This window comes from Amyelois transitella, chromosome 5 (genome assembly GCF_032362555.1).
Source record: "Amyelois transitella isolate CPQ chromosome 5, ilAmyTran1.1, whole genome shotgun sequence".
In the NCBI taxonomy this organism is placed as follows: Eukaryota; Metazoa; Arthropoda; class Insecta; order Lepidoptera; family Pyralidae; genus Amyelois; species Amyelois transitella.
The window spans coordinates 2013107-2040559 of record NC_083508.1 but is presented as its reverse complement, the minus strand read 5'-3'; the positions used below and the strand labels follow the sequence as shown (position 1 = coordinate 2040559).

At 34.2% G+C, this 27453-nt stretch overlaps 3 protein-coding genes across 5 annotated transcripts in view; 1 reads left to right on the top strand and 2 right to left on the bottom strand.

Moving 5' to 3' along the window:
- Positions 1–12117, bottom strand: part of LOC106139034 (uncharacterized) — a 47259-nt gene extending 35142 nt beyond the window's left edge. For all 3 annotated transcript variants that reach the window (XM_013340371.2, XM_013340379.2, XM_013340388.2), the window contains exon 1: positions 11811–12117. The gene's annotated coding sequence lies outside the window, so the exon portion shown is untranslated. The remainder of the gene's footprint in view (positions 1–11810) is intronic.
- On the top strand, positions 1949–5968 carry LOC106139024 (uncharacterized). Its single transcript, XM_013340360.2, has 2 exons — positions 1949–2095; positions 2877–5968. The coding sequence occupies exon 2, from the start codon at positions 2880–2882 to the stop codon at positions 5244–5246; it is 2367 nt and encodes a 788-aa protein (XP_013195814.1). The 5' UTR covers positions 1949–2095; positions 2877–2879; the 3' UTR covers positions 5247–5968.
- Positions 12118–21230: 9113 nt separating the features above from the next.
- Positions 21231–27281, bottom strand: LOC106138247 (sin3 histone deacetylase corepressor complex component SDS3). The gene is made up of 7 exons (XM_013339360.2): positions 26834–27281; positions 25503–25566; positions 25170–25307; positions 24389–24566; positions 23303–23516; positions 22591–22754; positions 21231–21989 (listed from the first exon to the last, which is right to left on the bottom strand). Exons 1-7 carry the CDS (start codon positions 26994–26996, stop codon positions 21897–21899), a joined length of 1014 nt encoding a protein of 337 aa, XP_013194814.1. The 5' UTR covers positions 26997–27281; the 3' UTR covers positions 21231–21896.
- Positions 27282–27453: the final 172 nt, after the last annotated feature.

Genomic DNA, 27453 nt, shown 5'->3' with positions numbered 1-27453 from the left:
TAAATTCAAAATCTTCCATGCTTTCTCATTGTAATTCAATCTCAACTCGATGAACTTTTGGAAGGCCAATCCGGTGCCAAATTGATTCGGCAGTGAACATCACAAATTGTCAGATTTATGTCAATAAAAATTATCATGGACATGTAATTTCTACAAGTTATAAACATTATCTACATCGATAATTTAAAAGCTTGTTTTGTATGGTTGATTATCAACTGGTTTTGTATACTACCTAAAGATATTTTGGTACAAATTGGTATTGGTATCCGATACCTATACTACACTACACTATTTTGGGATTAATTATTTTGATCTTTTTGTCAGTTGACAGTCTTATTAGTATATACCTAGCACGACTCTTATTTCGTTTTACTTTCTTATTTGGAGGCGAAATAACGACAAAACTAACAGGATAAACTTTTAAAACTTTTTTATAAAACTATTTTAATTGTTTTATATTTGTTATTTTATTCTTTTATAATACCTATTAATTTGTCGGATAATTTTTTTTCAAAAGGTCCGTTCAAGGGTACCCTAAACCGACGAGTTTGCATGAAGAGAGTTATGAACTTATGAATGTGGATGAAGCAAAAGAAGTGTGCAGGGATCGTGGCAAGTCGAAAGATGTGATTTCTGCCTACCGATCCGGGAAAGAGGCGTGATTTATGTATGTTTATTTGTATTTTTTCTTGTATACCATTTCTTTGTCAAAAGCTTTGTCAATTTCACCAAATAAAAACATCGAATCTTCACGGTTATTAAAGAACGAGGGTCCAATATATCGTGTGCGATGTATTAGCTCGCGGAACCAATACGTGGATCAGCGATTGTAATGTCAGGGTCAGGAGCCAGTTCTAAGTGGTCCCGTTTGACATTTCACAGGCTCCGTGGGCGACGCGTGTGAGTGATAGTCGCCGAAATTGTTAGATCTAATTGTATGACTTTACAAATCGTAACGGGCGTAGCTAGGAGTGTCTTTATAGAAGGGGGGGCAGTTTAAGAATTCGTTCCTTGCCTTTTGACTTATCATACTCTAATACTGAGTCTGTCTTTTTCTACCTATTTATATTTGTTTTTAAAGTTTTCCCTCCCATCCTTTTTTCTGCGGCTTTTATTTATCTTAAAGCATATGACCCAATCAGATGTGGGAATGATCAGAAAATAGCTTATGGTTGACCTCGATTTAATTAGTATATTCATATAAAATTCAATAAATAATTCAGAAGCTCATAAGAATGACAGTTTAGCAGCGACAACGGCTTAAGCGGGACCGCTACCCTCCCTAACGTACCTAGCTACGTTCATTCATGTATTTTGAGAGATAAGCTTCTGTTCTTAATTCGTTGAATGAAACTTATTTGTTACCTTGAAATATTTTGACGATTGTAATAGATTCGAAATATTATAGTGTGAGATTCAAATCCAAATTTAAGGACGTTAACTATTTCCAAAATGTTATATGATTTTATCATATCAGTTTGATAATACCTTAAGTTATGACGCCGACTGATCAAATTGTATCAAACCGCTATTATTTATTTCTAGGCATATTCGTTCCTGAATAAATACAATCGTGAAATCATGACGTGGTTACGGAATAAACCCTACCTATCTTTAGAGATCTGTTAAAGTGATTTATTGTCCAAAATAATCCGAATCGTCAATCTTAAAAAGGTAAGGGATGTGATCATGTAAATTACATTAAGGGGTTAACCGGTGAAACTTAAACGATTGAATAGATATCTTTCTTTTCTTGTCTTTTATAAAGATTCACTTCAATTAAAAGCCTTTGGCAAATCTAAATGATCAAAAAACGTGCTGATAGCATAATGATTCAGATTACATTTCAGACTATTAACCTAATTAAAGATTTATTAGGAGTAGGCTAATAGACTTGTAAGGTGATGAAATATTTTATTGTTTAATATTACAAATTTAGTACCGTCAATGTGCCTTACTTGATACTGCAGGTTAACTTGATACAAATAACTGGTTTTTTCGAACGCACCCATATTTTTTTACACATGGTAACATTACTGCTGGCAAGTGTCATGGCGACAGGAGAAAAGTGTGTGCAAGATAAATAATAACTAAAGTAAGTCTTTTCAAGCCTATTTTATGAATAATTAGAGTTGAAAGTTTTCACAATAAATTGTTAAGTTCTGTGGTTCATAAAACTTCACATGTTACTCGATCTGTGTTGATCTTTGTCAAAATCTGGTCTTTGCATAACCTAACCTTACTATTTAGCTACAAACTATCAAAGGTTTCGTGAATTTTAAGTTAAAACGACGGCTTGTGTGCCACTCCAAATGAAAATATTTCGAAGTGGTTGTAATTTGATACATTTGTTTCATGTTATCTACTGTCTCATGTTACCTACTGTTTCAAGTTACCAACTGTCTCAAGTTATTTACTATGTCTCAAAATGGCTTAATAATTGTTAAAACTTTCTTTTTAATTAAAAGCTCGTTTTGCGGCCATTTTTTTCTGTCAAAAATTTAATATTTCAATGAAATCATAGAAACCATAGATTCATGTAAACTTGTTGTCAAGTATTTTAAATATAATATGAATGTGAACGAAAAGGATTTTTTTTGCGATTAATGGATAATCTTTTCATAAAAATAACAATGGTGTAAAATGTTCTATTCTTATTAATCAATCCTATAAAAATTATCTTTTGATGTATGTCACAGATATAATAACATTACATTTAATGTAATGTTTTTATATCTGTGGTGTATGTAATGAATTTTCATGTCTACTATGGTTTTGAAGATTTCAATGGAAGGGTAAAATAATTGACAAGAAAATTTGCCAAGAAAGACAATTATCTTGGGCTTACCTAAATCTTCATTTCGATTTTTTGACAGAACATGGGAAGGTATCGAAAGAAAATTGGGTCACGGCCATACCGTAACTACTCCAATGAAGCGGTTGAAAATGCAGTGGCTTCAGTGCGAAAAGGTATGTCGATTAGAAAAGCTGCAGAAAAATATAATGTTCCACCAGCCACTGTACAGAGAAAAGTGCGTTGTAAGCATATGAATAAAGTTGGAAGACCCACAGTTTTTTCAAATGAAGATGAAAATATAATTGTAGAAGCCTTAATTCTTTGCGGGAAATGGGGATTTCCTATAACAGCCTTTGACTTGACGCTTATTGTGAAGCAATACCTTGACACGAAGGGAAAGACAGAACCTAGATTTAAGAACAATTTGCCAGGAAGATTTTGGTTGAAAGGATTTTTAGACCGAAACAAACATGAAATTTCGTACAAGTTTTGTGAAAACATTAAAAGAGCAAGAGCTGCTGTTAATCCTGAAATGATATCTGATTATTTTGATAATCTAATGATTAGCTTGGAGGGAGTAAAACCAGAAGCAATTGTGAATTTTGATGAAACTAACTTTACCGACGACCCTGGAAAAACAAAAGTATTAGTAAGAAGAGGTTTCAAAAGTCCAAAAAATATCATTGACGCTTCGAAATCGAGCACATCGGTTATGTTTGCAGGATCAGCATCAGGAGCTTTATTACCAATATATGTCGTATATAAGGCTGAGCACCTTTACGATTCTTGGTTGAGAGGAGGGCCAGCTAATACATTCTACAATCGAACAAGAAGCGGTTGGTTTGACAGTACAACGTTTGAAGACTGGTTTTTCAAAGTGGTTGTACCTTATTTCAGTTCGGTAGGTGAAGGTCCGAAAGCAATACTAGGAGATAACCTGGCAAGTCATCTGTCTGTAAAGGTTATACAAAAATGTGCGGAATCAGATATTCGTTTCATATTTCTCCCTGCAAATAGTTCACACTTAACCCAACCGCTTGATGTCGCTTACTTCCGTCCACTTAAAGCAATATGGCGAAAAACCTTATTAGAATGGAAGCAGAAAACCAGGGGCTGCATTCCCAAAGATCAGTTTCCGCGACTTTTAAAACGATCGTTAGATCAACTGTTGACATCTTCAGAGAATTTAAAGTCAGGGTTTCGTGCAGCTGGGATTTGCCCTCTCAACAAACAAACAGTTCTGGCCAAGCTTCCCGTTGAAACTCCAGAAAATAACAGCACATCTAAAGAATGGGCGAGTGCATTCGAAAGTTTTTTAAAAGAAAGTCGTCTTAATACATCAGCTCCTCTTAAAGTGAGAAAGAAAAAATTGCAAGCTTCGGCAGGTCAAAGCCTTACAGTCTCCGATATTACAAATCCTTCAAATACTCAAAATATTGAAGAAGTAGACGTGGGAATTTGTGATGCAGAAGAAGATTATTTAGAAGTAAACATAGATTCAGATCCATTATTTACGCAACCGAAAACAGCACGTGAAGAAGACACGGATACTACAGTTTCTAGCAATTATTCTGTACATGATACATCTGATAGTGATAATATATCTGAATTACAAGATTTCGATAATTTGATAGAAAAAACCACAACCCAATCAAATATCATTCCTAACATTAAATTAAAACAACAAAGAAAACATGTATATTTAGATTCTGAAGATCAAGAAAATATATTTTTCCAGCCAAGAGTCTCTAAATCACGAGAAAAATCAAAAGGTGAAGAGGACATAATTTCGCAATCAAAAATATCTAAATCAGTACAGAAACTGTCTTCTTCCACAAAAGATCAAAATAATGTAATTACTCAGCCAGAAGTATTTGCATCACCACAGGAACCATTATCTTCCACTAATCAAGACGACATTATTACGCTACCAAAAGTATATGAACCAGAACAGCAACCATCTACCTCTAAATCTATTGATATAAAACGCAAACCTAAAGATCAAAACGATATAACTTCGCAGCCAAAAGTATTTAAATCAACACAGCAACCATCATCCTCCAAATCTGCTAAAATGAAACTGAAACAAATTTTAAGTGAAACCAAGAATGAACATATAGAAACCGAACCTACTTCTGAAGTATCTGTAAAAATGTATGACTTTGTAAAAATTCACTTAATATATGATGGCTTTAAAAATAAACCAATGGTAAAAGAGTTCTTTGCTCAGATAACTGAAATATTAAATGAGAATGAGTATTCCTGTAAGTTTTTGAGAAAAAGCACAAATAAAGGAATTTATGTATTTCCCCCTGTTGATGATATTATGACTGTTGACTCTCAAAAAATTATATCAGTTGTTAAGCCAGTATTGTTGAAAAGAGGTCGTTACAGTTTCAATGTAAATGTAAGTAATATAAAGCCAAATCTTATTATTAATGAAGACTGATTGAAATTTTAAGACTGAAGAATATTGTTTATTAGTTGTAAGTTCAAGTACTCACTTAAGTGTTGTCAATTTGATACATGCAGTCAACTTGAAACGTCTCATTTTAGAAACTGATTTATCTGATTATTTTTGTAATGTTTAATTATTGTAATGATTAGCTTATAAAGCTACCAAAAACGTGTATTATTTTTTTAGTTACTATAGTACCCACTATATATGAAAATATTGGAGTATGATTGTTATAAGTTTTTGAGTTATGTAAGATTAAATTCTTGTTTCATTATTTTCTCCTTATTTTACTTTAGAAAAGTATTTCTATTTGTTTTCACTGCATTGCCAAATAAGCGAACAACGTTGATTTAAACTGATTGTAATGAATATTAATAAAAATTGAGCTATACGGAACTTGTTTCATTTTTGGTACTTAAAATTTAGTGCAGCTGCCCAAAAAAAAAATTTTCAGTTGGTCATGTAGTTTTTGAATTTTTTTACTGTCTCAAGTATTCATTTAAATTCTATTCATGATACTTTCATATGTTTTGTGTGGTGTATCAATTATGGCACTTCATGATGGTAACATGAGACAGCAAAAATAAAAAAAATAAAAAATCTGTGATGTACCTATGGGCTTGGGGAAGCATTTTTTGGATAAAAAAGGTACAGACTATATTATAGATGTGAATACTGTCACTATTCGTTGACACAGTAAAAGTTTATAAACACCTGAATTCCAAAACTGTCTCAAGTAAGGCGCTATGATGTGAACATTTGGGTTAATTTTCTGTGAGACATCGGTGCGACATCATTCATTTCATTCATTCAATCAATCCCGTGACTGCCGTGGGAATTTTGAAGAAAACCTATTTCTGTCTACATCAGTATTGGTAGATATATTGAGTTATTCTCAGAAACTGAAGAGTTTTATATAGAGAAAGAGAAAAAGAGAATTTTCCTTGCGTTTTTTTTAACTGAATCAAACAGTGTTTTATAAAAAGCTTAGTCGCCTGAATAAATACATCAGGCAACCCCTTTTAAACCGCATTTATGTCCGTTCGTGCAAATATTAATCACATTTCTGCGATAAAGTACAATAAATTATGTTAAAAGACAATAAATGAGCATCTTGGCGAATTATTATGCACTGAGTTAACTGACAAGAGGGGACATTCATGTTCTTTACCGTATTTCATTTATAACAAAAGTTTTTGTACAATTTTTTTATGATTTTTTTTTTCTTTACTACAAGATAAAAGTTAACCATAGCCTGAAGTACAAAATACTTTTATAAAAATAGTACTTGAAGCCTGGAGTTCCTCAGCAGCAAATGCTTAGAACAAAGTTAAAAAATAATTTCAATAACAAATAATATGCATCTATTCTATAAATCTTTCAACTCAATGATAAAAAAACAATAAAGTCAATAAAGAGAAAAGCGCACATGAACATCTTAAAGCCATTGTTACCGACTTAACACTCAATCGTTTTGTCATTTCGAGGGTTCTCCGAAGATCTTTATAAAGCATGGAGTTTGCTCATTACATTTGATAAATGTACAATTCTTATTTATTGCTGTTTATAACGTGATTTTTAAATGAGATGTTGTGAAAATATTAAACGATTTAAAGATATGAGAATGACATATGGCCCGATATTTTGTAACGTTGTAGTAGCCACGGGCGTAGGTGTAGAGTAAAAATTGTTGTGTTGCCTACCTCTCAAGTTTTTTTATTCTCTACTGGGTTTCTCTTGATACTTGAAATGATGCCAGGAATGGTTTATTTATGAATTTAGTTATATTTAGGTATTAGGTAATTTGGAAAAACTAAAACTTTTGATTAAGTAGTTTATTTATTGACTAGTTAATTTAAATACCAAGAAAATAAATCTAAAATGACAACTAAATATTCATATAAGTATAGAGCATAATAAATAATAAGAAATACGTGGTTGGATAGTGGACTGGAGCGTGGATGACCGAATCGGTAAGGTTAAAATGCGTGATGCGCAATAAACGCACAGGTTCGAATCCCACTGTGTAATTTCCCGCTTACATATTAAGGTAATCTTTTAATAAAGGATACATAGGTATCGCTATTTCATTAATTATTACAATTAATTTTATTAATTTTCAAATTCCAAGAAAGTTTCGTACAGCGTCGAGTAAAATTCCAACTTTTCATAATTGATTGAAGTAATAAGATATGCACAATAAGAAGGGGAAATTGATTCAAAGAACTGCTTGCCGCGTTGTTATTAATTTTTATCTTTTAAAGCGAGCATATAATTATTAAGTAGGATACTTTTTCAGAAAGACGTCTTGTCGTCCGTGTTTTATATAATTTGTAAAACAGCATGGCGCCGAGATCTATATACTTACAAGAAAAAAATTAAAGCCTATTGTATTGAAGTAATACTTATTGATATTTACAGTCAACGAGCCATTTCCTGATTGGCTTCGTCAAAAAGGACTCGTAATATCGCGTGTACGACTGTGATGTATTGTGTTAATCAAAATTAATATCAAAAAACACACGTTCAATTTTCATATGCCTTCGTGTTTTTTTTTACTTCCTTCACAATTAGTACCTACATAAAATGTTTTATAGATGTCTACATAAATCATTTCATATATTTTTTCCATCAATCAATCAATACTAGTCTAAAAGGGCCTTATGCTAAAAGGTCAGGTCAAGCGTATCAAATCATAGAAACACAGTTACAATTCGACCTGCCTAACTCAAACAATAAGCAAGAATGGCTTATGAAAAGATGTCTCTGCCTACTCCTCCGGAGTGAAGGCGGAATCATGTAGTATTTTTATCATTCGGTAAAAATGTGCATTTATTCAATACTACCTATATCATAACATTTAATTCGATATAGTTATTATTCAAAACGACATGTGTTGCAGTCCGCTTGATTTGCCGCGGAAGATATGTTGACAGGTGACTTTTGCGAATTAATGTTCGGTTATGACTTGTCATGTTTCCTGACCACAAGAGTATAAGTGTGTAGGATCCACCCGCGGCTTTGTTCGCGGTATAAATTGTAGTGAAAATTTCCTGATGATGAGCTCTATTGCTGTCTTAAGTTTAATTTAAATGTGTTCAGTAGTTTTTGCATAAACGAGTTACAAACCTAATCTTGCGTACTTATACTAGATAGTATGTACTTTCAGTAACTAAATTTAGAAAGGCTCTCTGCACTGCTCCGATGATGGTGATCACAAAATCTCACATAATAAAGTTATAAATCTTACTTATTGAAGTAAAGACTATCTATTAATAATTATCTTCTTTGATTTAGGGCAAAAACAATATAGAAATACGTTTATAGGTAGGTTGTCTGACAACATCAACAAAATGAAGTTACATTAGATACAAAACTAGCTCCATATTTAAAATAAAGTAAAAGACTTTAGCATAACCTTTTCCAATATCGCGACATCACAAAAAGTCTAGGCAAATAACATCTCTGTTTAGTACAGTCGGCTACTTGGTTAATGTTACCAATGTAATACAATACTCGGAATGTATACATAAGTTGAATCGAAATGCAGCAGACAGAATATTATTAGAGGAACCAAAAAAGTAGCTGTACAATGTGTTTTGTCGTTCATGAGACCTTTAATTAGATACAATCGTATGTCTTACAAAAAGTCTGTTAAGAATAAATTTGAATACTTATAGATACCAAAAACTATTCCACTAATACATCGTAACCAATATTCGCATACTGTTTTTTTTTATTACGCATCTTCCCTGAAGGGGTAAGCAGAGACTAAATAATTATTTCTTATTGTCACCATCCCTGCATACTTTTCCTACTTCATCCGCATTCATTACCTTCTTTATGCAATCTCCTCGGTTTAGGGTAGGTACTTGACCTGACCTTTCGCCAAGAGGTCTTCGTTTTGATCAAGGTATATAATTTTTTTATTTATTTAGAAATGTTACCGTTGTCGTGACGCCGACATTACTTTGTTGAAATTAAATATCACGAGATCTGTAAGGGCGATGAACGTTTAAAACCATTCCGAATGTTTCCATTTATTATTAAAGTTTGAATGATTGATTAATTTAAATGTTAATAAGCAAGCTCCCATTATAATAAAAACAGCTGTTCGTAAAAATGAGTAACTATTCTATTCGACGTGTGCCACAAATCTACTAAATCTTTTATTTTATACGATCAGAAATATAACCAATCAATAAATTAATTTTCAATAAATCATGTTTAATAGCCATGGTGATATTTTGTCTGATACCTATAGTCTATACATATACTTATTTACTAAGTATACATAGTAAATAAGTATATGCTTGAAATTATAGCTTGTTATTCAGAAGGTACACTGAATAACAAGCTATAATTTCACTGGAGTAGAAACAAAAAATAGCTAAGCTAAAAGTTCAATACAAAAATGTTAAATGAAAAATTGGGCATGCTTCAGTTACCGAATTCGGATAAAGAATCCCGATCCCAGATCCATATTTATAATGACAATGTCTTAAAAACTTTGTCACTTATACATTTCTCCATAAAAATACATATGTCACATTATCACTAGTTGAGGGCCAAATAATTGCTGCAAAAAGAGGGAGGAACTGCGCAGGAGTCGATCTGAATTCTTAATTAATGCTATAAATAATGTGTTCAGTCATTGGTTTCACTATTTTCTCAGGGATCTCTCGTTAAGCAGGTGATAAACCGTTTTTTTGGTTGATTAATAACTAGCTTCATATTTCCTGACATGAAATTATTTTATTCTTGTTAATTTGCTGTGAGCGATTTAAAGTAATTATACTTTAAACTGACTTAAAAATGAAAATGATAGCTTGAAAATTAAAAATTGGTTACTGGAGTGAGTTTCACTTGGTTTTTGTTGTTCTTTTTATTTTTCAGGATAAGATAGTGAAAAATAATCGCGAGCATTTTTATTGGTATGGTTTGCAGTTTGCAGTCATGCATTGTAATTCTTCACAATTTTTTCGTGACAAATAGGTACTTTGTCCCTTGTCTTATAAACCACAATTACTTCTATAGGTACTATTTATACTGTACCACTTTGATAAAGTAATTAAATATTTTCATTCATATTTTCATTCATTAGTCAAGATATCCTTTGTTTACATAAGGTATAAACACTTATAAAACTTCATCAACTAAGTATGAAGTGTATTTAGGCGAAGTTTTGCGATCAACTCGCCGAATGACGGAAGCAAAGTACCTACGATGTAATAAAATGGTCCTGTAACATAATAGTTATGTATAGTACAAACCTAAGCCGTTTAATAATAAAAACAAACAAATTCTTTAACGCGTCTGATTTGATTATTTGAGCAATTAAGTAACTTATTTAACTTCCATTCAAATTATGACAAAATATTTTTTTTCCATTTTGCATTCTAGTGACAAAAATGACATTGAATCAGCATTAAAAACCGTACGATTGGCACTAAATTGGCAGACATGATGGGTATCACATCACGGACCGAATGATCTTCTTTTTTTTTTAAACCAAAATGTCAACTGCTCATAATGTTACCGGTTTTAGTTTGTTTGCAAGCATACATACATTGTTTCTTTTGTTGTTAGTGAGACGTTGATACAAATCGTGTAGAAGGAACGTGTTACATTTATTACTCGTACTAGAGGATGCCCCGCGAAAACGAAAATGTATAATATATATATATATATATATTATATATATTATTTATAGGGAATTATATATATATTCCCGTTGCTACAGATTTCCGGATCCTATATCTTAGTAATCTAGTGCTCCCCTTGAGGACATATGCAAATTTTTATTTCCCTAAAGTCTATGGTTGGAGCTGTGCGTTGTCTGCCAGTTGTCGGTCAGTCAGTAACGGAAGAGTTTTTAAATATATACAAAGTTTGGTTTACGGTAAGCCTAGAATTGTAAGTGATAGATAGCGTTTAATAAGGACACAGTAAATAATAATAGCAGAAATATAATTTCTTTGCCTAGATGTTGCCTAATTAAAAAAAAAACACATATTTATTTAGGGATGTTAAAATCCTTCTTTAAAACTCTTTTTCATATTTTAGACAAATCTGTAATGTAGACACTTAAAAGCAAATATTTGGCATTTATGATGAGTCTTTAATTTATGAATATTTTATATATTTCATCCTTTAGTCACCTTTTAGGACATCCAATTCTTGCAGAAGTGGTCATTCTAATTTGTAGGAAGCCACAAATTTTGTTTACAATTAATTAACTAGACCCTTTTTACTTTTTTTCGGAAACTCGTAAAAGATTCGTTGTGAATGGCAAATTAAAGTAGACTGCTTAGTTTACACACGATACCTTACCATATAACTTAATTGGTAGAAGACAATTCACGTTTCGGTATCTTGAGCTGAGTATTTTTATCGCGTTTTATAAAAAAATATTTATAAACAAAGCAGTTTTACAAGTTCGATGCCTTTTATGAATATTCATGAGAGAAGTCAAGAACCTATTAATGTTTTACGCAAATAGTAACTAAGTAATCACTATAAGTATTCTTTAAGAATAAGCTAAAATAAACTTACCTTAAAAACAAGAAAATCACAGGAGCACTAATATTTCTTAAATCACAGTTTTTTAATCACGTGGTACAGGCACAATATAATAACATAAAATTAAAAAATATATATAAAAAATCTATTCTAAATTCAAACGGCGCGCGAAACTGTAGAAATGTGTCAGTGGCGCGTTGGCGCGAACGGCCTAGGCGATACGCGTGCTCCGAATATTAATGGCAGTTGCAATGATCACCCAAACTATTATTTTCAAAAAATTTTGGGAGTGGTAGTGTCGCATCGGTGGCAAAGTTTTGAATGGCGCGGCGCCGCGCGATGCCTCCGAGACTGGCTAACAAGGCGGCAGGACATCGACTTTATAAATTGACTTTGTCCATTTCGACGTAACTGTACCTACATAGATTTGGACGGTGTTTTCGAACTTTTCAATAGAACCTTACAAAAAAAGATGGTGATAATATATGAAAGGATTTTCCATGAAAATTTGCCATAGCTGTAGATACTCACAAATCTGGTGTTAAAATCTACCTAATAAAAAGTTATACACGGAGCTTAGTTGCCAAGGCTATGGCGAAAAAATAAATACATACACATACATACATTATGATCACGTCTATATCCCTAGCGGGATAGACAGAGCCACTGGTCTTGAAAAGACTGATAGGCCACGCTCAGCTGTTTGGCTCAGTAATAGAATTTAGATTCAAATAGTGACAGGTTGCTAGCCCTCGCCAACTTTTACGATTCGCATGGGTAGAGAAGCAGCTAGCATACACCTACTCTTTTCCTTTAAATAAAATAAAACAAAATTATATTTTAGATTCAAACGTTCAATATATTGTCGCAGTGGTCGATACATCGTAAGATATAATCAGTTGGTAATACTGGATGTTTTGCGATGGTCCAAATTAAAAGATTAAGCGAAATAATTTCACATTAAATGTATGTTGTACCTACTTTCAAATAAGCAGGAGCGTGTGTGGTACAATAAAAAATCAATGTAGGGCGAAAATACATTTTTTGTATGTATATTTGTAACGCGACAATTTTCGAACCGCTGGTGTGATTTTGATGAAATTCAAAAGGTATGTAGGAACTGACAATAGAATTTTAAGTTCGGAGGGCAACAAAATCGGTTCAATCGTAAAAAAGTAAAAAGGTCAAAAAAAAGTTCTCCTAAATTTATCAAAATAATATATTCAAATCAAAAAATTCCATTAGACATAAGCGCGAATAATTGCACAAAACACACAAGAAAAACTTAATAAGTTAATCAATAAATTCATCATTTGGAATCAATGTTAAGATGTCACCTCATTACGTTTTTTTTTATATTTTTTCCTCGACAAAATCAATTAGTGCCGCGTAGTGAGCGGTGGAAACGCGCTGAGAATTCTGATGGATGGCCCACTGACCGGAGAAGTACATATACCTACACGTCACAGTTGGCACAGCCCAGACTGTTATGCAACGAACGTAACTCTTCAATAACATCACATGGTCCATCCTAAATGTTACTCGTATGTACCTCCTACCAGAACTATTGTCTATTACTGTCACAAAATCCAACAGGATCTAGATTCTCTTGTAAAATATTGCGATGAAAATCAACTTTTCCTTAATAGTGAAAAATGTCAAATCATCACATATACTCGTAAGAAAAAGTGCATTAAGTTTAATTACCTTATTAATAATAACTTGGTCACAAGAGTTGATTCAATTCGAGATCTGGGTATCATGATGGACAGCGAACTATCTTTTAAACGTCACTACGATTATATTACGCGAAAAGCATTTAAAAATTTAGGGTTTATTAACAGGGTTACCAAGCCTTTCAAAAATAGTAATACTTTAAAAATTTTATACTTTAGTTTCGTCAGATCTATTTTGGACTTTGGTTGTAATGTTTGGAACCCTTTTTATCAAGATGATATTAACGTAATCGAAAAAGTGCAAAAGAAATTTCTAAAAATGCTCAATTATCGGAACAACATAACAAACCTTTCATATGACGACTCTCTTGGTTACTATAAAATCCTCTCGCTTCAGAACCGCAGGACCCAATTCGACATAGCACTTTTGCATAAAATAATTAATAGCCTTATTGACTCCCCTACACTACTATCAAAAATTAACTTCCTAACCAAAGCTCGACTTCCGCTTCGCTCCTCTCGCAAACTTAACATTTTAGTACCACCTCAGTTTCGCGGGAATTATACTCGAAATAACTTTTTTCATCGCTGCATTGTAAATTATAACAAATTTTTCTCAGACATAGACATATTTTCCTGTTCTCTGTTGTCCACTAAAAACAAAGTGTGTACAAAATTTATCTTGAAACAGATTTCTTAATATTGTTTTCGGTTTTATTTTTTATTTTTATATTCTTTACGATTTTTGTGTAATGCTAATTGTATGCATGCATCCCGTTACATACTTTTAATTTAAATAACACAAAGTTCGTTAACACGCGTAGTTTTAAGTTATTATAATTCATATAATATTTACTTAATCGGCACTGTTTGGTCTATAATACTGTATACTGTTCTATAAGATATTTTATTTTGTACTTATGACTGTTTGTGCCAAAATAAATGAAAAAAAAAAAAAAAAAAAAAAAAAACTATTAAAAACTTAAAGGAATATAACACACACGTCTTTACCCTTTGAGAGGACAGAGCCAAAGTTCAAAGAATCAAATATCACGTTGAAGGATTGATGGAATTAAGATTCAAGTGACAGTGAACGCCAGAACTTTGAAACTGCATACCTTATACCTTGATTGCTTGCCTGACGCGGTAAGAGAAGCGATTTCAACAGAACTCCAATTAAGCAGAGAAACATTTCATCCTGTCTGTACATTTAATACAAAACCATACATAGGGGTTAAATTTATCTGCCGTTGACTGTACATACGGTAGAGACATGTATCCAGTGGCGGATTTACCAGCAGGCTGAAGCCTAGGGCGGCAGATATGAGTCCCAAAAAATATTTTTTCTTACAGAAATAAAAAATACCTACATAAATATAACATTTTTTGAGTTTTTTAATTATAAAATTTGACATTTGACCTCCACCTTATTTTCTCCGTGTGGGGTATCGGAATGCTGAGATAACACGGGGCGGCAAAATTTGAACTAGCGGCCAAAGTTGTATCTCAGCTGTGATAACTGGCTAGTTCATAATCTAGCCGGGTGTATTGAATTATATGTCTTAGTTTTTCACCACAGATTCGCAAAATGAGTCTCAAGTGTTATGTTACTAGTAACATTACACTTGAGACTCGACTCATTTTGCGAATTAATTTTTAACAGTTAATAAGTTTGAAAAGTTACAGGAGATGGTAAACTGTATGCATGAAGCTTTAAAAGAGAAAGGAATGAAAGTGAACGTAAGTAAAACTAAAACACTGGTTTTTGAAATGGAGAAAGAAATGACAGCATGTAATATTTTGATTGGAGGAGAAAAAGTGGAGCAAGTGAAAGAGTTTGTATATCTAGGATCAAAGTTTACATCAGATGGCAAGTATGATAGTGATATTGAAAGGAGAGTGAACGCGGGGAACATGGTGAATGGAGCTTTGCATGCCTTTATGAGCAGTCAGAAACTATCCAAAAAGGCTCGACTGGCTGTGCACAGGGGCGTGTTGGTCCCGACATTAATGTATGGGAGTGAAAGTTGGGTATGGCAAAAGAAGCATGAAAGCAGAATAAATGCAGTGGAAATGAGAGCGTTAAGGAGTATGATGGGTGTGAAATTGAGTGACAGGATAAGGAACAGCGTGATAAGGGAATGTTGTGATGTGAAAGAAGATGTAGTTACAGGAATAGAAAAGGGTATGTTAAGATGGTTCGGTCATGTGGAGAGGATGAATGAAAGCAGGTTGACTAAGCAGATATACAAGGAGAGTGTGGAGGGAAAGGTCGGAGTGGGAAGACCTAGACGAACGTATCTTGATCAAATTAAGGACGTCCTGGTAAAGGGTCAGGTCAAAAGTACCCGAAACCGCCGAGCTTGTATGAAGAGAGTTATGAATGTGGACGAAGCGAAAGAAGTATGCAGAGATCGTGGCAAGTGGAAAGAGGTAGTCTCTGCCTACCCCTCCGGGAAAGAGGCGTGATTTTATGTATGTATGTATGTAAGTTTGAAAAGTTGACTTTACCAAAAGCTAGTCTTATATTATTTCAATTTAATTTTTTTTTCTATGTTAAAAGTGAACCTGAACCCTGAACATAGACAAGCTATCAATGCAATCAAGAATGCCCTAAGAGAGACTATTTATATCTTTAGCAAACCTCTCATGCCTTGATTGTGGTTGAGGAGTTATGGAAATTAACAGATATAACGACCGCTTTATGTGCTTTTACCGTCACGACTTCGAGCACACACCTTGAATAATTTTCCGAAGATATTTAATTACTGTATTTCTTCAAAAAAAAAATATAGACGTAGTTATTCAGTTACTATTCAACATATGTCTTACGGGGTAGAACGAGTCCATAAAGCCAAGAAACTGAAAAGGGCCACATTATAGAAATGTTTTAATCTTAAACATAATATATGTAAAATAGTTTTTTTAAAAGGTGTCGACCCCGCATAATATCTAAGTGTATAAATAACAAGTGTATATCAGCCGTTGGCTTCAAAACTTTGAATTCGGCTCTAAGACTCCAAAATCTACTTATAACTAAAAAAAAAACAAATAAAACGAAAAAGTCTTATTGCATTATAATGTATTTAAAAGATCTTGTCTCAATATTCTCTACTTCCATAAAACATTTCGCATACTATTTACAAATCGTCACAACACATTTACACGATAATAATATAAATCACAAAAAAAAAATCGGAAACAAAAGTGATCTAAAACTGAGTTCATATGCACAGCGACATTTGATCAGTGCGTTATAACATCCGACATTTTTACAGTTATTTACAATACAATACAATACTGCCTCTGTAAAGTTGTAAATTGTCAATTAGGGTGTCAACAGAAGAAATAAATATGTAACATGTAAACGTATTGCAAATGGATGGCGCGTTTTGCAGATTTTTCGCAAAAACACCTGTAGCTGCTTTAATATTATTCAACATAATATCAGTCCGCGTGTTCCCAGTTGTGCCCTCCGCCACCGTGGTGCAGGACCCGGGGTCCGCTTTCCGACAGTTCTCTTTTAATTTAGTCTGACATGCTTCGGTTGCCCAATTCAAAAAATTACCAATATAAAAATTAAATATGGCAACACTTTCTCCCAATTTTACCTACAATATTTATGTCGGTAGTTACAAAAACGCAAATCACCCTGACACCCTATTTGGCAGTTAATAAGACATTTCACTGGACGTATTATAAAAAAATGCTTAACATTTTGTGCTCACCAGATACAAATCGATTTCATCGTATATAATACATCTAAGTCGAAAATTTCCTTAACAAAATAGAATCTTAGGTACCAATAATATACCCAATACGAAGATCAATCTATATATACAGTAATTATTTTATACACCTTTGAATAAATTCTGCATAAATCATCAGATTTCAATATAAGCATACATTGGAAATAAACATAAAATATGCATTTAATATATTCAAGTGGATTTATAAATAATATTGCCATATTAGTGTGAAAATAAAAAGCAGATTTGCGCATTTGGGTCGCACGACGGGTTTCGACCAATGGGAATGTATTGACGTCGCGCGCAGAAATTTGAATCGGGAGTTTTTTTTTTTTTATGTATAACATTACTCGTATTCTTGTGGTGCAGAGCCACCAAATGTGACAACTTGACGTTATTCAATCAAATGAAATACACGCATGTATGAAGGCACCACGATTCAGTATGTAGTTACAAAGTCATATAACGCTCAAATTATTACCGTCGCAAGTTCGGGAAAAAGGGCAATAGCCAATTAACAGTCTTGTGAACCTAGCGTGAGCATGACTTTTGCTGTAGAACCGAGTTTCAATATAAATTTTTATGTTTTTTTTGATCAATAAATAAGTTCATTAATCAAGAGTCGTTAAAAACGGTAACAAAACTGTAAAAAAAAGTATTACGAATTCGCACAATTCATGTAATTGCAAAAACGTTTAAAAGCTTTTTCTTGAATTGAACAGATGAAAAAAAATATTTTACCGAAACACAAGAAATACTATTAATATAATCATACTAATAAAGGTCATTGTTATTTTTATTCAGGTGTTCAGAATTACTTGTACATCAACAAACTTGCAAGACTTGTCTTGACTTGCGTTGTTGACTTGAAGACTTTGACTTGAATAACATGTAGGTTCTGTTTTTCAGTCTCTCGATAACGGAGGATTTATATATAAACTAGCTGTCCCGGGAAACGTTATTTTGCCATATAAATAATTTTTAAGTACTTTCTAGTTAAAAAAAAGTTAAGGGACAACCCATAAGAGGTATGAAAAAAAAATGTTGGCCGATTCTCAGACCTACTCATTATGCTCACAAAATTCCATGACAATCGGTCAAATCGTTTCGTAAGAGTACGGGAACGAACACACGAGAATTTTATATGAGACTAGAAGCCGCCCACGACTTTGTCCGAGTGGAAACCCTATCAATCCCTCGGGAACTCCGGGATAAAAAGTAGCCTTTATATTATTCTGGGTCTTCAGCTACCTACATACCAAAATTCAAATCGGTTCAGACTTTTTTTGCGTGAAAGAGTAACAAACATCCATACTGACATACTCACAAACTTTCGTATTTATAATATTAGTAGAATAAAGACACAAGTCGTAAACCAAATATTATTAGAACCTATAGTAGAACCGCCTAAATGAGTCCTCGCCCGCGGAGTACAGGGGCGCGGGGGTATGACGACGAAGGGGACCGAGAGAGGTGCGGGCGGCGGGCGCATTCTTGTAAAAACTCAGTTCGCTCGCTACGCGGTTAGCGATCACACGTGTTGACAGTTGCGGACGCCTTGTGAAAATTATACATGAGATTACATTCTCAAGATGAGTCGAAATATTTTCGGACATAGAATTAATAGTCAGTGCAAACAAATGGCGTTTAACGTATATGAATATTTTAGAAAAAAGAAACTCGACCCAAATTCTGATGAATATAAACAAGATATACCTTTAAATAAAACTGTAGCAGAAGTTACTGGACTATCAGAAAAGACTGTATCTAGAATTGTACAACAAGGGAAAGCATTAAATGACAACGAGAGATTTAAATCACCGAGAAAACCAAAACAGGTTCGTAGAAAAAGAGTGGAAATAGACGATTTCACAAAAGGAGTGGTAAGAAGAAAAGTCACTCAGTTTTACACAATTTTCAAAAAAATACCTACTCTGAAAACTTTGAACGCTGTACTTAGAGAAGAGAATATATTACACTGCGGCAGGGAATATTTAAGGCTATTATTACATGATCTAGGTTTTAAATTTAAGAAATGCGGATCTAAAAGGAAACTCCTTATCGAACAGCCAAATATCACATCGTGGAGGTGGAAATACCTAAATACTATTAAAAAATATCGTAGAGAAGGAAGACATATTTTATACCTTGACGAAACTTATGTAAACGCGTCTCATAACGTTTCAAAATGTTGGCAATCAAAGGATGAACTTGGCGTTCTATCTCATATTGGTAAAGGGGACCGTTTGATCATCGTACATTGTGGAGGTCAAATTGGATTTGTAGACGGAGCCCTTGTGATATTCAAATCCAAATGTAAAACAGGTGATTATCACGATTCTATGAATTTCGCAAATTTCAGTAAATGGATAAATGAAAAGCTCATGCCTAATATACCGCAAAATTCTGTCATAGTAATGGACAACGCAGCTTATCATTCGGTTCGAGAAGAGAAAAAGCCAACTATGGCTTCTACCAAGCCAACTATGCAAGAATGGCTACGACGACATAACGTGCCTTTTGATGAAAAACTTAGAAAGGATGACTTATATAAATTAATTAAAAGTAATTTCACAGAAGATATTTACAAAATTGACGAGGTATTGAAAAGAAACGGACACGAAGTATTGCGTTTGCCTCCATATCACCCAGACCTGAACCCAATTGAGTTGGTCTGGGGTGATATCAAAGGACAATTAGCACAAAAAAGTATCGACTCTAATTTGGACCAGAAAAAAGAAATATTAGAGAGATTATTTGCTGAATATCCCAAAGAGAAATGGGAGAATTGTGTTAAACACGTGATTAAAATCGAAGACGAATATTGCAAACATGATGGAGTCCTAGATGAAGTTGTTGATTTTATTATTAATGTGCAAGACGATTCTGATGATTCTGATGATGGCTGTTGTGAAAGTGAAGAATCAAGTTCCAGTGATAGTGATATTATGGACATAAGTGATTGATTTATAATTTTGATAAATTTTGCATAAATAAATATTACATACATAACTTTATTACCTTTTTTTTACCTACATATCATACCTATATATCATAAAATCACATTTTTATCGAATTGTTTTGTATGAAAAATAAAAATTTGAAAATAACAATAATCGAAAAATGCTTATGCTATTTAATTCATGTACGTGGTCTCGTTGATACCATGGAGTTATGGGATAACAAAAGGAACACGTTGTATAGTTTACAGTTGTTTCATTCAAATTTTGTATAGCCATTATTATTTTTTTAATAAAAATCTTCACCTGTTTGCCGCTAACCACTATGACGTCACATATCTCAAGAAATGTCCAGTAACATTTCGCCCCTTGTATTACACGCTACGCTCGACCGCCGCCCGCACCTCTTTCGTTCCCCTTCGTCGTCATACCCCCGCGCCCCTGTACTCCGCGGGCGAGGACTCATTTAGGCGGTTCTACTATAGTCCTGCAAGGTTGTAGATGTTTCACAAGTAAATATAGGTTGTTGAACACTTGACTAGATTCGGGATATATATTTGATATACTCATTAATATTACACAAACAATTTCCTGACTGTTAGAAACAGTGTACAGTATCTTATACATGTCTCTTATAATTCCTGTCTACAAATTAAATGTGGCTAAAATCTCTGAGAAAATATAGCTTTCACACATAATAATTCATGGATTTTTAATCAAAATTTGTCAAGCAAAAACGAATCTTCATCACACAAATATTTTTAAAGCAAGATATTTTATTTCAGGCTACATATTATTGTATATTATGTAGCTTGAAATATTATATATTATAATATATTAAGATATATTGTTTATATTCCGACAGCGCACCTTTAAGTCTTTACAGAAAATTAAAAACATATGTGTAAAATACAAAGGAATTTTTATAAAAAAAAAGCTCATTGATGGTCATTGCTCTTTTCTCACATCAAAAAATTTTTTGTATTTCATAATGAAATTTAATATAAAACCAACCATTCTAGTTTCAATTTGTGCAAAAATTCATTGATTCCATATTTAAATTTAAAAAAAAAATTATCGACTCTTTAACCCTGTATATGATGACAGTTTAGTAACAAGAGTAAGCTCTTAGGTCCCCCACACACTGGGCGTCATTCTCCCCACACACTGGATGTCGTCGTCTCGCTAGCGCCTGTACAGCGTCGTCATAACTGTATGTGCATCGTACAGACACACCGCTCGAAAGACGCCCAGTGTGGGGCGGGCCTTATTGCGTTTTTTCGCACTGGTTCATTTCCTTTAGTTGCACTACAATAATTCATTGACGAATATGTATACGTGTATTGTCTGAACATTGCCTGAATAAAGATTTAAAAAAAAACACCTAACCGTTACAAAACATTGGTCTTAATCCACACTTCGGAACATTGTTTTATGTGTGTGCATAACAAAGAAATCGGAATAATATAAGACAAAAGAAAGGAAGCTGTCAAATAAAGTTTTTATCGAGTCAACCATCAGTTGCGACGTCACATTCACCTCATATTGTTCCGAATTATATAGTGCATAGAGTCAAAAATAATTTAATACTTATTGTCAATAACTTCCATTCAAAGTATCCCAATATTCCCTCATCCTGCAAGCTCGACTTGAGTTGACCAACGCCACCTGGCGTGTGTGTGTGTGTGTGTGTGTATACTAGCTCGTGACGTCACTCACTCACTCACTAGCACATTACGAGGCCCTCCGTTTTAAAGTCACTTTGCCCCGCGCTAACTGCGATATGTATATCCTGAACCGCTCGAGATTCGGCCGTTTCACCCATATCTGGAATTGAATAAAGATTTTTTTTAATAAACATAATATGTATCTTATATTGTAACAGATTATTTATCATTCAAAAAGTAGATAGTTAATTATTCCAAGTGGAACTTAGGTAGTAACTTCAGAGTGGGAAGGCCTATATGAACATATCTTGATCAAATTAACGACGTCCTGGCAAAGGGTCAGGTCAAGAGTACACGAAATTTATTGTCGCGATTGTACTAACTGTCAATGTCATCTTTGTCGTTGTAAATTTTACTTTACTTTTCAACGGCTTCAACCGGCGTTACGCGCTCTAACTAAAAACAATTTTGTAACTCAAATTCTCAAATACACCAAGATTCAAGAAGTTTGAGTTTTATTTGGCCCCAGTATGTGTCAGTCAAGCGAAGACATCTACTTTAGTATCATATAATATTATTCGTTTTTCTATCCTACTCTTCTATAATCAAAAAGACAGACAGCAACACTAAATATTTTATACTGACGTTGATGTTAACACTGTGGACAAACCTCTGTGGTTTTTATCAGTGTTCTTATTTATGTACTAGATATATTTAATTTTTATATATATTGTGAAATAAATAAAAAAAAAAACACTCACCGCCTCGTCGGTTATGGCGTGTATCTGCCCGGGAAACCTGGGTATATCCCGGCCTTCCACGTAGACGCTCTGGCCCCGGTGGAACCATCGCCTCTCGTACAGCAACTTGCCGTCTTCCACTCTCGTCTCTGTCGTTTCGTTGCTCTCCCGGACTGGTGATTCACCTGGGGAAGAATGCAATTAAAAGACTTAGAATTCCGAATATTCCGTTATTGAATGAAACATGTTGTAAATGTTTTATTTTAACAAATGACAATGACTAAAAAAGATTTTTGGAACAGACAAGCTTGACGCTAGCAAAGATTCTTATTCAAATTACACTGCTTATTAAATTTATATAGCAATTACTACTGTAAAGCAATTTCCAAATTATAAAATCAACAAAACAATTAAACTGATTTTAAACATTCGGGTTGCATTATACTTTTTATAAATAAGACCTGTATTAAACAAGTACAAGTCGCTCGGTGACCAAGGATCATTGTAACATGATTCGAAATGTCAGAGATAAAATAAAGGTACTTTACGTATGCGTTTAATACCTAAAACAATCGTTTAACTACCCTCTATTTAAAATTTAATGTCATAATACTTACAGCTACTAGAATCGAGTTGTTTATCTCGCTTGCGTATTATTAACATTCGTAACTCTATCGGAATTAACATCAGAAATGACCCTTCATCACATAAACAGTATGGAAAAAGCACTCACAGCTACTGGAGTTGACATGCTTCCTCGGCTGGGTATTATTAGTCGTCGCAACCCTGGCGGGATTGGCAGCGGCGATGGCTCGCAGGTCGGCGTCGATGTCGCGGTCGTCCAGCTGGAAGGTGAGCGTGGTGGTGAGCGCTTTGCGACGCTTCTCCGGCGCAGGCGCAGGCTCGTTGGCGCGCCGCCGGAGTATCCTCTTCATTGCTGGTTTCACCTGAGAAACGCGTGGTTTGTTAACATTTATAAGTAAATTTGTATATAAATTTATTTTTTTATTAATAATAACATTAATAAAGGCGTAGGGATGTGACGACCCCATCGCCCTTTATGGAAGGGTTTCCTTCCCAGTGCAGTCAGTCTCCGCGGGGCGGCTTGTGAAGAAGCCGTTGGTGAGTGGCGACGCCACGGACCCTACCTCCTGGGGAATACACAGACATGCGCTATACACACACATACACACAGTGACACTATCCCCGCCTCTGGCTTGCCTTGGCCGGCCGGCCAGAGTGGAGTCGCAAGAGCAGATCCTATGCTCCAGAATGACCTCTCGACATCCTATAACTGCTTTTAACGCGTTGCGCCCTGGCCGCCGCATGGTGGCTTATTTAGGGTGCCCACAGGCTGTTGTATAGCATTGAGCAGCGAGTCACCATCTGCCTAATCAAAATTACGTGAGAGATTTTCGAGGCAGATATCCGTATCTCACTCCATAGCCCAGTAATCCAATCCACTAGCATCCCATCCGCATGACCCAGACTAAGTAAATACCTACCTGGCAATAGTTTGACAGTTGTGGAGGGCTGTCCGTTGGTGTATCCCAATGGTTCATCAAGGGACATATCTCCACAGCTGCAGCCGTCTCACTTTAGAACAAAAGGTACCAAAGGGCCTCTTCATATTGGCTTCAGCCCCATGAACGCCTCCCAAATGACGGGGTCCCTATGGGCCCGTGCACATTTTACATATTAATAAGTTTATTTTTTATTAATAATAACGAATTTACGTCGTATGCTTAAACACCTGTTTTGCTTAGTACCCTAGAAAAAGGTTTAATATGAATGTCATAGGAAAAGTAAGCACATTTACCTCCATTGAATCTCCATTAAGCTCCATACTATTTCTCTCATTTTCAATGGCTCTCCGCTTATCTTCAAAATCATTCAGCAAATTCTCTCTCAATTCAATCTTCTTCTCTTCAAACTCCTTAGCTGCTGCCTTCTTCTCTGCAACATACTCTTTTTCTACCACCTCATGCATGTGATCTCTGTAAAATAAATTTAATATAATTTTAGAAATATGATTGGCGAAATCTAATATAGATAAAGTATATTATTGCTTCATATAACTTTTAATAAAACTTATATAAGATATTAGCTGTGCCCGCGACTTCGTCCGCGTGGAATAGTTATTTTGGATGAATAATATTCCAATTCTTCTTTTTCCTTTCTTCCAATTATTTCTTTGCTTCTTATAGTTGCAGCGTGATGTTATATAGCCTAAAGTTTTCCTCGATAAATGGTGTATTCAACGCAATAATTATTTTTTCAAATAAAACTAGTAGTTCCTGAAATTAGCGCGTTCAAAAAAACAAACTCTTCAGCTTTATAAAATTAATATAGATCATGTGCCTTTGCACAGATAAAGTATAACTAAACGTAAACAAGATTCAAAGATATTATTTACTACCATAATTTTTGTAGATGTAACAATATAATCGCAACAATGCAGATTGCAAAAAAATATGTACACTTTAAATTTCCTTTTTACAATTATGTAACTGGCCCCACCACATAGTTAAATGTAAGTTCTGTAACAGTAGCCTAAAAATACCCATGTTGGTTTAATACAATACTTAAACGGCACTTACTTATAAATTTTGTTAAGTCGTAACCGTTCGTGCAGCTGATGCTCGAGCCTCTTCACCCGCCGCAAGAACTCCGGGTGGATCTCATCTTCCAGCTGCTGCAGCTGCTTCTTGAGGTTCGCCAGCTTGTCCTGGTACATCCTGTTACAAATAAAATTATACAATACAATTCTATAAGCTATTTTTGTTAAGTATAAACATTTAAGGAACAATATTATTGAATTTGTACAATATTTATTTATATGATTTTATTCATAAATAATATAGTATGATATTCACTTAATCCAAATTAAGCTTCACTACCAATGTTAAACAATCTGGCAAAAGAAGACTTACTGTTCTTTAATCTCAAGAGGTTCATCACTTTTGGGTACATCTGTTTCACTTGCTTCCTCTGTGTCTAAAAATGATAATAATATTAATAGTTTTATTAATAAATACATAATGTGTTTAAACTTAAACTGAAATCTAGACTATAAGGGGTCTTAGGCAGTGCTCTATAATCTTACAAATTCAATAGTCTGACAATGCCCTGCATAATGTTTGTCAGATTACCAGAAGTCCACTGTACTTGTAAACCTAAGGGTAACATTGGTTGAATGGATGAGGCAACTGAATGAAATTGTGATGAATACATTCAAAGCCTACCATTAACCGCTGTGAGAGCATGGCATACTGTTACACAGGCTTGAGTCTTTAACAGATGCCAATCTCCACCAATATTTTGTACATTTTTTGTAATTTTTCTGTGCCTACAGAGACGAAATAAATACTTTTTTACTTTTACCATGGTCATGTATGGTCAGGGGAAGAGATATTTGACTACCTTGTTGTTGGTTTCAACCTTATGTTGTTGGTTCAACAATACTAATAACTCTTTGGTGACTTAGATTAATTAGTTTTTTTAGGCCTTCCCACTCCAACCTTAAGATGGTTTAGTCATGTGGAGAGGATGATTGAAAGCAGGTTGACTAAGCAGATATACAAGGAGTGTTTGTTTAATATATTATACTAGTATATTATATTGTGTGTTTGTATAATGTGCAATATAACCAAAAGGACCTACAGGTAAAATTGAAGACAGAATCTTAGAACTGTTTGGTTTCTGAAGACATCAATAAAAGAATATACAGCTGATTTTATTGAGATGATTCATTTTTCATTAATTACACAAAGAAACTGTAACACAGGTAAAGACCCTGCCGTAGTGGTGATCGTGGGTTTACCCAGTTTAAAACCACTATGCACATTTTTTTCTTATTAATAGTATAGGTACAATGCTCTTGGAGGTGGTGTACTAGTTACACAGGACAAGCTTCACTAGTAAGATACAACTTTTAGCAGGCAGGTAGGAACACGGGCCATGCACACCTGATATAACTTCAAGATTAGAAATAGAAGAGTATAATGAATGTTATTTTGTAAACTTATCTGGTGAAAGTGACACACAAACATATTCATTACGTCACGTGAACTGAGGCGAATGAAATAGGCGGGAACCAAGCCCCCTCAATCAATACAGAAAGTTTATAACCTCACCATAGTATCACAATAAGATAAAGCGAATGCGACCTAACTTCATATATTAAAACTACAAAGTTTGGCCGAAAATATATAAAAATAAGACGCCAGGCAGCCCAGTAGTCACGATCGTAAACAAAACTTACCTTCATCGCTGTCATCAAATGTTGGTGGCAGCAAGGTGTCTTCTTGGTCTCTATATTCGTCTAGATCGTCGTACCCGTCGTCCTCGAAGTCATATTCATCTCCCGGGCCCGAATATGGTGATCCTTGGTAAGACATAGTCGAGGCAACGCGTAACAGTTGCATACAGATTGACTCCGATCACCGTCTCAGAAATAAACTCTGGACAGGCAGGCTTCAGATAAATATCTGAGCAATAAACAGCAGGTGTCAATTGTTTCACTCATAAAAATAAATTCTTTACAAATCCACTTGAACTCTACGACGAAATTGAGGCAAGTTGAAGCTGTTTTACTTACGTCAAATTGAACTGCACTGTACAAAAAAGCATCGTATAACCCGGCCAAGAAGAATACCTGCATATTGCCTTTAACAACAGGGATAGCACTATAGATGACGTCTTGGACGATTGCCTTCAAAATGTAATGTGTGTGTGTGTGTGGTGGGAAAGAGATGTGAGATGACCATGAATAAATTTTCTTAATTTTGTATCATAATTCCATCGACATTGTAGATGCAATAGTGTTGTTCCAACTTATCGACTTATTTCATTAATCGGAACTTGATTGAATGAAGAACAATT